Raw genomic sequence first — 14,133 nt, forward strand, 5'->3', positions numbered from 1 at the left:
CCTGATGACACCCTCGGCTCACAGATCGCCATGCCCTGCCCTCTAGTGACCCTAAGGGAGCCCAGGATTTCACGGAATTTTTGGAAGGCAGGTGAGAAAGGGCTGCTGTTACACCCTCAGGAGCCAGCCAGGTGTTTTCTAGCACCAGCTCACGACGGAGCCACGGTGAACTCGTGTGCCCAAGGCAACGGCCAGATCTGCTGCCATTACCGCCTGTGCTCCGCCAACCCGGACCGGAGCGGGCTCTCCAGAGCCGGGGCGGCCGAGCGAGCTCGGAGCAGGTGCGGGCCGTCGGCAGCGGGCAGGGCCCAGCCCGGGCGAGCGGCGCTCCCGCCCCGCGGAACTTGCGCACAGGCCGCCGCCCCCCTTCCGGCAGCCGCGGCGGCCGGGCCCGCGCAGGAGGCGGGCTGAGATGGCGGCTGCCGTGCCCGGCGCCTCCCGGGCCCGCGCGGCCGCCGCGCCGCTGCTGCTGCTGCTGAGCTGCTGCGGCGCAGCTCTGGCCGGCGGCCCCCAGGTACGGGCCGGGGGAGCAGCGGTGGGTCCTGGGAGCGGGCGGGCGGGCGGGCGCCGCATTGGGCTCGGTGCTGCCGGCGTCCCCATCGCCTCCCGGCCGCAGACAGGGAGCCCGCAGGCTGCCCGCGGAGCTGTCCGGAGGCGCTGGCGGCACGCGGGGGAGGCCCTGTCGGTACGACGGGCAGCGACACCGAGCCGCGGTCCCCAGCGCTGCCGGCCCGGCGGGAGGAGCCGGCCCCGGCCCCGCCCGGAGGGGCGGAACCGCGGGGCGCTGTGTGCCGAGAGCGCTGGTGCTGGCCGGCCTGGCTGGTCCGCTTGCCTTGTTCGAGCTGCTCAAAGTTACAAACCCCCAGACTTTCCATCCTTTTGTGAGTCTCTGAAATTTTCCTTGGCCACGCGCTGTCACTTGTAGCGGGTGTCTGCTGCTGCAGCCGGGCCCGGCTGGCCGGGTTCGGGGTGCCCCGGGCTGGCTGCGGGCGCTGCCCGGCCCGGGGCCCGTGCCTCAGGTGTGAGGCGCTGCGGCAGGTGCTAGTGGGTTTGTCAGGTGGGAGTAATTTCATGTTTCAGCAATTAGCTTAATGCAATGTGCCCACGCTACATCTGGAGTGTTGTTTGCTTTTGAATTCTGCGTTATTAACAAGTTGTTATGCTTGAAATTAATAACAACTAGGACCGAACAACCCCCGCACCCCGAACAATAGAAATATTCTTACAATCTATGGATGACTAATTAAACTGCAGGTTGTTTTCTGCTTGAAGTACAATACTATTTCTGTTAGTCTGTGTTTTGTATAAGAGCACAAGCATCGTCCCAGAACTCCTCAGAGTTAATATATTGAGTGTGATTTAGTAGTCAGCAGGTTTGGGTTGTTGCCCTGTTACAGACTTAGTCCCTTACCTCTGCGCAGTCTTAGCCCCTTTTCGTGTCCTGATTTATGCTCTCTGTTAAGGAGCAAGGGTCCTCTCATCTCCAAAGGAAAGTGGGAACTATGGAGAACATAGATTATAAAGAAGGTTGCTGTCATAGATCTTGATTTTGGAAGGTAAACACCTTGGATTTAAAGTGGGTTAAAACTTCAAATTCTTTTACCTGCTTTTGAAAATTGAATTGAATTGAATCCAAGCTGCTTTTCTCATTAAGGATGAGACTGTAGGTCGATAAATCATATTATTTTGTTCTTGGAGTGTCCTTTGGAGTAGACATGTGTGGGCTTTTGGTTTTAACTAAGGTGCAAGTGACTAAAAATGCCTTTTTGTTCTGTAGCAAGTTTCAGGGAAAGATTTGGAGCAGTTAATTCACATGAAATGTGAAAATGTTAAGAAAAAGATCTCTCTTCTAGCTTTTCGAAGGTTTATTCAGTATTAATATGTGGTAAACATATGCATTGAACACTCTTGTGGAAATAACAAAACTATGAGTCGTCATTTCTTATTGCTGAAAAATCTAAAATTGTTTTTATCTTTCAGGATCGAGCAGAGCAGTTTTTTAGAAGTGGACATACAAATAACTGGGCAGTTTTGGTAAGCATGGCCCATGTTGTTTTCCTCCAATAAAGTTAACAGTTTTTCATCAGGAGCCATAATTGCAACAGTCATTCAAGAGTCATGCTCATTTGAAAGAAATTGAAAAATAAACATTTGGAAATGAATAAATTTGAAATTGTGCCTGCAGATTTATTACAGTATAATGAAATTATCTTTTCAATATGACCAAATTTCAAGCACTCAGTGTGTCTAGCTACATGGCAGGATTCATAAAACAAAAGTTCTGAAAGCATTAAAATAGTTAAATTAGCATACTGCATATTGGAAAAAAGGTGTAATTCTGATACCAGGGAAGTGTGGTCTCTTTGACCAGGCAGATAGAGTTTATATCTCATTTTTGTTCTTATTCAGTCTGTTAACTTGTGATAACAGGCTGGGAATAAAATCAGTTCAGGCAACATAGTGTTTAGATCAACTGTTCTTACCCTAATTCTCTTTTTCTTTGCCATATAACTTTTATTAGCTTTGAATCATGCTGCACAATTGGTTCTTAATCACAATTCAGGACTTAATGACTAATTTGTTTCAGAACACTATTGTAATTACTCAGTAGCAGCTGTTTGTTTTCAAGATACTAAAACTGAGCAATATAAAAGGATAGTTAACAGTAACTAATTGAAGAAATAATTTCTATATTCTACAAGGTACAAACTTGAAACTATTAAAACATAACAAACTATTTTAATTCTATTAAAAAATAGATGCTTTTATTAGTACCCATAAAAACACACAAAGAAGGTGGAAAATTAGGTCCAAGGACCTATTCTTTCTGGGCTGAACAGATTTTCTGCCGGTTTTATTTTCTCAGTGGCTCATCGTTAAGTTTTGTAACAATTGCTACTAATTTTTTAAGCAGTAAAGCAGGGAGGGGTTTACTGCTGACAGGCACTTCAAACCTGTGATCATAGAGCAATCCCACCTCATCAATAGCTTTAATTAGTGTGCTGCAGCATGGATAACTGCATTTAAAGCTTAGACACAATTTCCACTGTGTTGTAAGGGAGGTACTGGAGGCAGGGGGCAGATGATGGTACCTTGCAATGTCTCAGCTAAATTGGATACAGTTTGTTTTCAGAGCTTTAAATCTTGCTGAAAGGCAAATGTCTTCATGGACTGATTCCCATGGGCTTTTTCTGAATTCATAACTGACAGGATGAGAGAGACACAAGCGGATCCTTTCAGGCTGAATTTTATTATTACTTAAGCTACAACTCAGTTCTTTTTATGAAAATAGTAGAGAAAGAGATGCTGTGTAGTGTAATTTACAGCTCTACTTCTAGAGCTGGAAAGTTAAACTATCTAAGTGCTTTTTCCTGCATCTTTGTTTTTGTGGTTTTAAAGTCACCTCTTTTAGAAGCTTTTGAAATGTCTGAATCAGAACCTGATTTAGGGAGTGCATAAGTAAAGGGAATGACCCCTGATCCCTTGCCTGTTAGAACAGTAGAAATTGAATTCTGAAAATCTGTATCCAGATTAATTTGTATTTATATTGGTTAGAGCTCACTTTGCTCTCACTTTGACTCCATGAATGCAAATGTCCTTAGTGCATTTTCCACTGTATCTTCTGCATGTATTAATTCACCTGTGCCTTTGTGGAAGAATGGTCCCACAATGGATTTGCTGTTGAGATGAGAACTCTTCCTTTGATCTCTCTTCCATTTGATAAGGAGAAAGCAAATGAAAAAAATTAGCTTATCCTCTTACTGTTGTTGAATTGTTCTCTTAAGTGTCACTTTCTATTTTTAGTAAGGGCTTATGACAATTTTATCTTGAGTCAGTATGCTATGGACTTTTGTTTTGAACTTTTATTTTCAGAATTTTTTGCTTTGGCACAAGATTTACATAACTTATATCATGAGTTTCTTGGTGTTACTGTATTCTTTCTGAGTTGTTACTATTTTTTTTAATATTCCTGTAATCACCTTGTTCTGATGCAATGTGTCAGGCCAATTTGTATCTTAACACTATTTAATACACTTTTTTTTTGTTCCAAGGTGTGTACATCTCGATTCTGGTTTAATTATCGTCATGTGGCAAATACTCTCTCAGTGTACAGAAGTGTCAAGAGACTGGGAATTCCTGATAGGTGAGGAAATCTTGGTGAATCCAGTTCTTCCAAATATGCTGTTAAACTTCTCATGCTATCTGAAACAGTATGGAAATACATTTTTCTTCCAGTTTAACTGGATAAAAGTAAAAAGAAAGAATGCAAGTACAACAGTGTGGTAAAAACTGCAGCAATGTTGTTCCAAAGGAAAAGCAACAAGTTGCATAATAAAATTTCCATTTGGAATAGGCTAATTAGATATAGCCACTAAAATGTACCACTTAGCAAACTGGTGTAAGTGTAATGTGAAAATTGCTAAATGCATTCAGCAATGACAGTAGTACTGTGAGAGATGAGTTTTGCTGTACTTTAATTTCTTTTTGGTGTGGAGATGCTGGTACCTGTGACTGTACTAAGATGTAAGACTTCCACATCTGTAACTATGCTGAGTCTTTAAAGGCTCTGAACTATAGGAGCAACTCCTATATATTGAGTTGCCTTGAAAAAATCCATTTTTCTTGATTTTCTTTGAGAAACCATTTTTTTTGTCCATACAAGTTGTGTTTCTCTAGTGATAGCACGAGGGCTAGAATAGTATCTCTTCATTGACAACAGGAGTAGAAAGGTTCTGATTTTCTTTGTGTTCCCACTGGAAGTTCTAGGGGTGTTGGCACAGTTCCATCCAGCTGGTTCAGAATGTCATTTACTTCCATCAAAACTGTGGAAGTGAATTTAAGGCACCAGCATTCATTGTGTAATGAGCTATATGTACCATAGGCTCCTCTAGAATTCCTTGTGGCCCTGGTTTTAATGGTAGTTTAGAGGACTGGTAGTTTCTCCACCATGTCTGCCTAAAGAAGTATAGCCTGCTTCATCACTGCAAAATGCATATCCTGATGGATTGAATTAGTATGGCATTTTTTTGTCCAAGTCCAAAACTGCACAACTGGTGTCCCCAGTTAACTCCAACTCAATTATGAATGCACTGGCAGTATCATCCTGTTCCCTGTGTTTATTATATAAAAAAAAAAAAAAAAAAAAGAAGAAAAAAAGGAATGGCTTTCTGGTTTTTGAAAGAGTGGATTTCAAAACTCAATTTTTAGATGCATCCAAGGGAACCCACTGTGGATGTGCTGTGGGCTGAAAGGCACTGAAAAATACCTTTTGTTCTTGCCCATGTCATTCAGAAGCAGCTTGTCTTCGCTCCTGTGCAGCCTTTGAAGTGCAGGTCACCTCAGCAGTGCCTTAGAAATCCTGTCACTAGTCCTGCCCGTTTCTGAGAACTTTCATCTTTGCATCTGTCTGTCTTCACTATTAAAGCCAAAATAGGTGTGAGTTTTAGAAATACTGTGAGAACTATGGTGTGACTGAGATTTCTCTGTTCAGTAGCAAGGTCCATTTCTTGTCCATATCCAAAGATCTGGAATTAATCTCAAAAAGCCAGCAATACTTTCAACTATGGTCAAGAATACTCTCCAAGACACTGTGGAAGACCATGAGAGAGTGAGCCTGTTTATTTAGCATTTCCAGCAATTTTTATGTGGATTTGAGCATGTAGAATGTCTGAAATGTTTTTTTTTCTTTTTCTTTTTTTCCACAGTCACATTGTCTTGATGCTGGCAGATGATATGGCATGTAATCCCAGAAATCCCAAACCTGCTACTGTGTTTAGTCATAAAAACATGGAGCTAAATGTCTATGGAGATGATGTGGAAGTGGATTACAGAAGCTATGAGGTAACTGTGTTTCAGCTGAAACACTTGAGTCTTAATCTTTTAGTGTTAGTTTAAAGATTTATGTAGCATCTGTGAAGTCTGAGGAAGTCTTTCTTTTCATATTACTGGTTTTGGGCTGGGTTTTTATTATCAGCTGATGAGTCTAAAACACATACCCTTCCCCACCCTGATATTTTGAGTTTGAAGTTCACTGTACTAGAGACATGTTTAGTCTATCTAATTTAAAATTATCTATTTTAAATAATGGAATAGAATCACATTACTGAACTTTCTATGGAAATTACTTCAGTGTCTCATCTTGCCAGCATAAAAATTACTGTGAAAATTTTGGTGTGCAAGTGAATTATTAGGTATATGTACTTAAATTCCTCATTTTACACCTCCTAAAATAAAACAAAAGCCATTACTGAATCATTACTACATAGCAATTACTGTATAAAAGTCTGCATTCTTTCACCTTTCTTTTCATGTAATATTCCTTCATACTAGCCAGTGTCTTTACCAGTTGGGACAAAATTACACATCAGTTTCTTGGTTTAATAGTGCTGTAGAATTATTGGTAAAGGGTTATTGGATTGTATTTAAGTATATATTAGATGTTTTATTTCTCTGAAATTTCATACAGAGAAGTGAAGACACTGAACTGGAATAGAGCTATGTTCTTTTTATCATGTTTTTTCCTGGGTATGGATTTGTTGCTGGCATTTGAGCTGGGCACGTGTACTTCAAGTGGAAATGGTGTTATAGGACATCTTGCAGTCACCACTCAGATGGAATTTATCTGTTCACTCAGACTTATGTAATGGAATTGATCTTGTTTTTTCTTTTCTGAGTTGCAGAGAGAATTTAAACTTTTGTTTTTCCATGGTAACACACACTAATGTTGGAGCATTTTGTGAGTACAGGAGCAGCTTTGGCACAATGAAACTATATGCTGACAGGTTTTTAGATCAGTGTAAATGTATTCAAAAATTATAATGGTAGTAGATTGATTGGATATAATTACACAACAAGCTGATGTTAGTGGAGTAAAGTAAAAGGTACCACATGATTCTTTACCTGAAGTAAAACCTTGCACAGAAAATGTTTATGCAATTTATACCATTCCATACTAGGTCTGATTAGATACACTGCATATTTTGGTGTTCCATTATTTAATTTCTTTGACCCAGCCTATAGCTGATCAATATTTTTATCTTTAGAAAATTACTTTATGCTTCTATTCATAGGTTACTGTTGAAAATTTCTTGCGTGTTTTAACGGGAAGAATCCCACCAAGCACACCGCGATCTAAACGTCTTCTTTCTGATGACAGAAGCAATATTCTAATATATATGACAGGTAATTGCAGGTTTCTCTGTACAGTTTATTGATGCTTGCTCAGTTGGATGCATTTGTTGAAAGCATCAGTAGTCCAAATGCACAAAAGAATCGACCAAGAGATTTTATTTCTGGTTTTATCATGTCACTCTAATTAAGAAAAAATGCCTGTAAAGCAGTACTAAGCCAGTATAGTTTCCAGTTGAAATGGAAGGTGTATTGTTTTTACTGTACCAATATTTTATTTTGTTGGACTGTCTCTGGAGAAAGAGAATCGTGTTTTCCTTGTTTTAGAAAAATGATCAGCCAGGCTGCATATCTTCCTTTAACCTACATCCTTGCCTAACTTCTGATTTTTCTGTTAGGTCATGGTGGAAATGGTTTCCTAAAATTTCAAGATTCTGAAGAAATTACAAATGTAGAACTTGCTGATGCCTTTGAACAAATGTGGCAGAAAAGGAGGTAAGAAATAAGTGTTATGTAGACACTAAATATCTTGAACGTACTCTTTAAGTGTGTCTTGCTGGTAGGCCTTGCTTACTTGCAGCAGTGATACTGGTGATCCATAAACTTGTGTGAGAGTTCGCATTCAGAAAGCAGAGTTTTAGTTTTTGCTTTCAGCTTCCTGCAGTTAGAGCTGCTCAAATGTATTGCTTTGGGCAAACTCACATCCTAAAACTGATCCGGGGAGTTCCTTTTCTGAGGTTCCAGGTTCTGAGCCCTGGTATATGGTGTTTGTGTGGAAGTGGGTAAGGAGGCTGTTTTCTTTCTTTCAGGTACAATGAATTGTTGTTTATTATTGATACTTGTCAAGGAGCATCCATGTATGAACGATTTTATTCACCCAACATAATGGCCTTGGCTAGCAGCCAAGTAGGAGAAGATTCTTTATCAGTAAGTAGATTTATGTGATCCTGAAGACAGTTTTCAGAATGCCTGAGTTAAAAGCACAGCTCCTGCTGACTTTTAACTAAAGATTTCCTTTATTCTAGTTGCTGAATGTATAAGGTATTTTGTGGGGTTTTGACAAAACTTGTAAGTGTACTGTTCCTGCTTGTTTTTGTATGCTCTCCCAAAGAACAAGGCTAATGATGGATTTCTGTGCTTGCTGGTCAGTTTATGTATTGCCTAGGATAGTAAGGAATCTTATGGGAAGACTGCTGAGAGATGTGTGTGAGGAATATTCAGTCTAGGACTTACTATGCTTGATATAAAACAAAATGCTAACCTTCACCTGCTGTAATTATATCCCAGGTGAATTACAGAAGCCATGGGTGAGATCCCAGCCAGACCAAAAGGAGCTGGTCAGGATTACCTGAACCCATGCACTGCTGTAAGGTACACTGGCTCTCCCAGCCCTGTTTTTTAAAGTCCACAGATCCGTGCTGGGCCATTAAGAAGGGGATCCCTGCTTTTTGGGAAACATAGATATTACAGATACAGTTTCTAGATAAACTGCATTGTTCAGCTTATCAGCAGTAGGTTTCTTTACAGCTGGCCATTTTCTTGCATAATTTACCTAAGAACAAAAAAAAATTACACTTAACTTTTGCAACATGCTGTTACATTCTGTTCCCTCTCCTGGATGCTGAGATCTCTTCTGCAGATGGCAAATAATGCTGTGTGTTGTTTTTAAAGCATCAGCCTGACCTGGGGATTGGCGTTCATCTCATGGACAGATACACATTCTATGTGTTAGAGTTCTTGGAAGAAATTCATCCAGCCAGCCAGACAAATATGAATGACCTAGTAAGTAGAATATTCGACATTCATGAATGTGCTAATGACTTTAATAGTTCCAAAACTAATCTATTTTGTCTGTAGGGTTCTTCAAATGCTTTTTATGCTCCTGCTGTTTCTCTCGGAAGCAGCTTTGGATGAGAGTTTTTTTGCCAGTTGTGTAACACTTCAAGGATTGTCCTCATTTGAAAGTGCTTTGCTGGCTCCAGAAAAAAAAAACCAAACAAAATTAGCCAGATTTTTTATTTTTTGCTGAAAAAATAATAAAGTATTAATTAAATATTCATATCAATAGAATGATGCATTTGCATGTGAAATATTTTAGCAGGAAGCTTCTAAAACCAGGATAGCAGACATTGCAGATGTGGAAAAGCAGGCATTGATGTTGTTTTGCAAAGGTGGTTAAACAGTTAAAATTCTAACAGTGCACTCACAGATTCATGCAGAGATGAATTTATCTGTATATCTGCTTAGATTCCAGAACAAGATAAATACAAGTACCTCAGTGTTTGGACTTAATTATAGCTGAGGCAAACGTTATTGTAGATTTCAGGTATGAAGCAGAAGAAGCAGCTAACCAGATAACATAAAAAAATTTATGAAAATGCCTCTCTAGCAGGGAGATGTATACACTAGTAAGAGGACTTAAAAAGTAACCATATTTTATTTGCTTTGTTAACCCTTTATACCTATTCCAGTGCTAGTTTCTTTGTGGTCATGGGTTATACTTTGGTACCTTGTTACTGTAAATCCTGCTGTGCCACATCAGTAATCTCGGAGCCACCACTTACAGAACATATTGTCATAAATTCATTTCTGTAAAAGGAGCAGCTGCTCAAAAGTTTTATGCCACCCTCTGTCTACAGAGGATGGTGTTAGCCTGACTGCTACATGTGTGCTAGAATTCTCTCTAAACAACCCACACTTGGCAGATTTTATGTTGATACAGAATTGACTCTATGCCTAAGACTCAAGGTTCTTTTACTTACTTCTATGGGATTGAAATTCTGTCCTATAATTTAATACCTTCTAATTATGAGATACAGGTAACTTTAAAATAAATCTTGATAAAGAAAAATACACAAGTTCTTTATTGATTAAGTATCTTGGTCTAGTCTGTTCATTCAAATATTACTGTAAACCAGAAAATTAATTTGTGGTAATAATAAAAGGTCATAAAAAAGGAAAAGTGTAAGACACTCTCTTGGAAGTGGTATAGGTGGTCTGGCCAGCAGAATGTTAATCTGATTATTGTGGAAAGTGTAGAAATTTGTTAGCTGGCCAAGTAGTTTACTTTTTGAGCTCTTTGGAGAAACTGTGTATTTGAGCTCTTTGGAGAAACTGTGTTTTTGCTTATATGCCAAATATTCAGGAAGAGCTGTGGGAAGTTATCCATACTGGTAAATTCCTTACCTCATGTAAGTCATCTTACCATACATCAATCTGCTGATTGATGCTCAGGGAGTGGAAGAGAAGGGACACAAGTATACTGTGATTTGTGATAAATTGTTCGAGGCCGGGTTGGATGGGCCTGCGAGGCCTGGTCGAGTGGGAGGTGTCCCTGCCATTGGTAGGAAAGTGAAGCTAGATGATCTTTAAGGTCTCTTCCAACCCAGACCATTGTGTGATCAGGTACTGAGTCATAATCTGCATGCATTTCAGAAACTGGGATCACTTGACTTGGAGCTGGTGCTTTTCAAGGCTTCATCTTAGGGTTCCAAAATGGCATATGGTTAGTCTGTGGTGAGGATATAAACCTGTTTTTCTTTGCCAACAGTTGCAGGAGGTACTCTGGAACTGGAGGTACTCTATCCAACTCTGATTTTTTTAATTTAAATTAATGCTTTCCAAGATCAGAGTAACTTACATTGCTCACTACCTAGCTTTAAAATTAAATGATCTTTAGTTGTTTGATCTTCTGATGTGTCAGATGTCTTCTCTTTTTGAACTACTGTGTATTTGTTACACTGCTTCTATCCCATTACCTCTTTACTTTTCTCTAATCACTCTTGAAACAGCTTCTCTTCACATCCACCTAAGATTTGGATATTGCATTCCTGCAAAGAATGATACATCATTTTTCATTATCCACTCCACCTACTCCCCACCTGCTCCATCTGTGTTGCTAAGGGATAGCATAAAGCTGTGCAACTGACTGACTTCAGGTTTGATCATAATTCCCTGAAAATAAAGACTACATTGAAATGTCATAAATTTGAAAATAAGATTCAAATAAATTTATAAATGAGCTGTCATTTGTCCTAAAATATCTAAATTGTTGTTAGAAAAGTTAAGATAACAAAGTTGGGGTAGTTGTTTAGCTTTGTTTGAAAAAAAAAATAAAAATTTGGAAAAATTAGTAAAGGAAAAATGTGCTTAACTTAGCCAGTGTTTGTCTTTTCCTTTTTTTTTGTCAGAAGACCTTGGTTATTAGTGTTAATCCTCTGTGCTATAAATGGTTTGCAGTCCTTTCTCGCAGTGGTAGTGGATGGGTTTTTAACACTGAAGTCTTCTTTTCACTGCCACTTCACATTATTGTTCAAATTCCTTTCAATATGTTGTGGTAGTAAATTGTTGTGGGGCAGGTTAGAATTAGTTTGGTGTAGTATTAGTTTCCTACTTTCAGTGCTGATGCAGATTTTTTTTGACATTTATACTCTCAAAACCTTGGCGAGAGACTTACTTGTATAACTGCAGCATAAATTTGTGCTTCAAATAGTGGGATTAAAACAAATGTTTACTGTTTATAGTTTAGTTCAGAGACTTAGTTTTTATGCTTGTGCCCTTAACTAGAGCGAAGCTGGAGAAAATTGATAGCCTTTTGGTGAAAATGAAAATTTTAGAGTGTTTGTGTGTGCATTAACAACTGGCTTTTGTATGGGAAGCATGATGCTGATGAGTCTAGTTCATTTTCACCACAGGGAGGATAACAAGGGTTTGATTTGCCCCATCTTTTCTTTAGCAGCTGTGTGATAGCAGCCAACAAGAGAGCTGGGAATTGTTAAAATAAGAGCTGAGTGTATATGTGTCAGGTATGCTTCAGATAAAGGTGATAGTGAGCTGAGGCCTCCCTGGACAAGCAGCCTGATGCCATATGATTACAGGCTTAGGCTAAAAAAGGGATAAAAGAGAAACTGGAGTAGAGCAGAAGGGAGGAATGGGGAGATAGAATCTGTCCTCTACGAGGAAAAGCCAGATAGATGTTTCCTCTCTGGGAAACTTTTTGTAAAACTATAGGGCTCTGTCGTCCAACGAGAATGAGTGACAAAAGCCTGTGCATTTTGTGTCAGGCTGAGTACATTATTTCTGCTGGGAAGTATGGCCTGAAACTCACAGGTTTTTGTCAGTCATAATCTGGGATAATTCAAGTTGTATTTGCACTGAGCTGATTAGGACCTGTGGTCTTGTCATAAGGATGCAACCTTGTAAGAGCTGACGCATGAGGTAATTTAGGTATACGAGCTTTAGATCCTGTGGTTGATGGACCTGTTGGTGAAAATCACTTGGACAATTTAAGATTAAGGAACATGAGCACCCATGTGGAGAAAAACATTCTTAGTCCTGTATGTTAAATCTCTTGTGTGGCTGGAATGTGAAGGACTCACATAACCTGCACTGTTACCAGGTGATCTGTGTTGTGGCAGGTGTGGTAGGACTGGTGCAGAATGGCTTTGTGTCTGTCCCACACGCATTTATATTGCCTTGAGTGTCTGCTGGGTACATAACAAACTTGTTACATGGTACCTGGCATCCTCTCCTGCCAGGTGTTCTAAATGCTGCACCAAATCTGTCACTGTTCCTTTTGCTTTTGTTAGTGCTGGTTTTGTCTTTCAGGTGTTGTACTGTGTGTGGGATATAGGGGATCTGATATGTAGACAAAATACATGGGTAAAATAAATAATAAGGTGTTTAGCTAGTTTGTGTCACAGGATGTCTGTGAACTTAATGTAAACAAAACACTTTGGATATTTGAAGATTCTATGCATTAATTTGCAGGCTATAAATTAGAAACAAGACTGATGGATTTTTTTTTTCCTATCAAAATGTAAATTTTTTGCTTCTTTATGAAGACTTCAACAGAGCTACTTATCAAAGCTTATTTAATTTTGCATGCCTCCCTTTGGTAAATACGAAGAATTTATGCCCACTTGTGACTTCTGGAAGGTTATAGCAGCATTGCTGCATCTGTATTCAGCAATATATTTGTGCATTTATCAGTTACATGTAATTGATTGTTGGCTTTCACAGGAGCATTTTTAAAATCCAGTGGCATTATTGTAAGGAAAAAGGGTTTTCAGAAATGCTTAAGGTGTTTATGCATCTTAATGCATTTTTTCAACCACTTTTTTTTTTCAGCTATGGAGCTTGTACTGAAATTAATGCAAGCTATATGTATAATTTATCTTTCTTTTTAATAGTAGTTTAATTTTGGAAAGTGTATATAGAGACTGTTGAATTAGGGACAGGATGTGATTGTCCATCTTGGTTTTCAGTTTCAGGTCTGTCCAAAAAGCTTGTGTGTTTCCACCCCTGGGCACCGAACAGACCTGTTCCAGCGAGCTCCTCAGAATGTTCTGATAACAGATTTCTTCGGCAGCGTCAGGAAGGTGGAGATCACCACAGAGACACTTTCCTTGGACCGGGACGTGGCTGGATTTGAAAGCAAGTAAGTAGTCATTATTTAGACCTGATTTGTATATCTTTGTGCCACAAAAACAAACCAGTTGTGTAACTGCCAAGGAAAATGAACTCTGACTTCCTGTCATTTCTTACAAGGAATCAGGGAGTTAATATGGACCTCCTACTGTGATGAAATTGTCAGCTGAAAACTTTGTGTAAACATACCCACTCTTTCCCTCACCTTTGTAAATAAATTGCTGCTTAAGACCAAGGTGTGGATGTCAATAACAGAAGTAGTTTAGAATTTTATTTCTTCCTTAATGTTTCTTTTTTAGTGTTCAAATATTTTTTTACTGCGATTCCTGCTTGTGGTAGTTTGCCCCCCCAGGTGAGCTTTGAGTGTAAGCCGTCAGGTTAGGTGACAACAGCTTCTTTTAACAAATGCTTTGTTTCTGTTCTCTGAATTTCCGGGCCTTTGACATTATTCTGTCCTGAAAATTTCTGTTCCTGAGATGCAGTGATTCATTTGATTAGAACTACAAGTTTAAGTGCAAGTTCATTGATTGAAGTTGTAACAGGGCTTCTGTTACTATGTGGATGAAGAAAGAAGTA

At 39.5% G+C, this 14,133-nt stretch overlaps 1 protein-coding gene across 1 annotated transcript in view; it reads left to right on the top strand.

The window, feature by feature from the left end:
- The first annotated feature begins 331 nt into the window (after nucleotides 1–331).
- PIGK (phosphatidylinositol glycan anchor biosynthesis class K) overlaps nucleotides 332–14,133 on the top strand; it is a 64,483-nt gene continuing 50,681 nt past the window's right edge. The window contains exons 1-9 of the mRNA XM_086841416.1: nucleotides 332–514; nucleotides 1,981–2,034; nucleotides 4,053–4,144; nucleotides 5,706–5,841; nucleotides 7,071–7,182; nucleotides 7,527–7,623; nucleotides 7,938–8,055; nucleotides 8,800–8,910; nucleotides 13,395–13,567. Coding sequence (XP_086697542.1) covers nucleotides 413–514; nucleotides 1,981–2,034; nucleotides 4,053–4,144; nucleotides 5,706–5,841; nucleotides 7,071–7,182; nucleotides 7,527–7,623; nucleotides 7,938–8,055; nucleotides 8,800–8,910; nucleotides 13,395–13,567 — 995 coding nt within the window. The 5' untranslated portion in view covers nucleotides 332–412. The remainder of the gene's footprint in view (nucleotides 515–1,980; nucleotides 2,035–4,052; nucleotides 4,145–5,705; nucleotides 5,842–7,070; nucleotides 7,183–7,526; nucleotides 7,624–7,937; nucleotides 8,056–8,799; nucleotides 8,911–13,394; nucleotides 13,568–14,133) is intronic.

This window comes from Cyanistes caeruleus, chromosome 9, assembly GCF_971803275.1.
Source record: "Cyanistes caeruleus chromosome 9, bCyaCae1.hap1.1, whole genome shotgun sequence".
Taxonomy (NCBI): Eukaryota; Metazoa; Chordata; class Aves; order Passeriformes; family Paridae; genus Cyanistes; species Cyanistes caeruleus.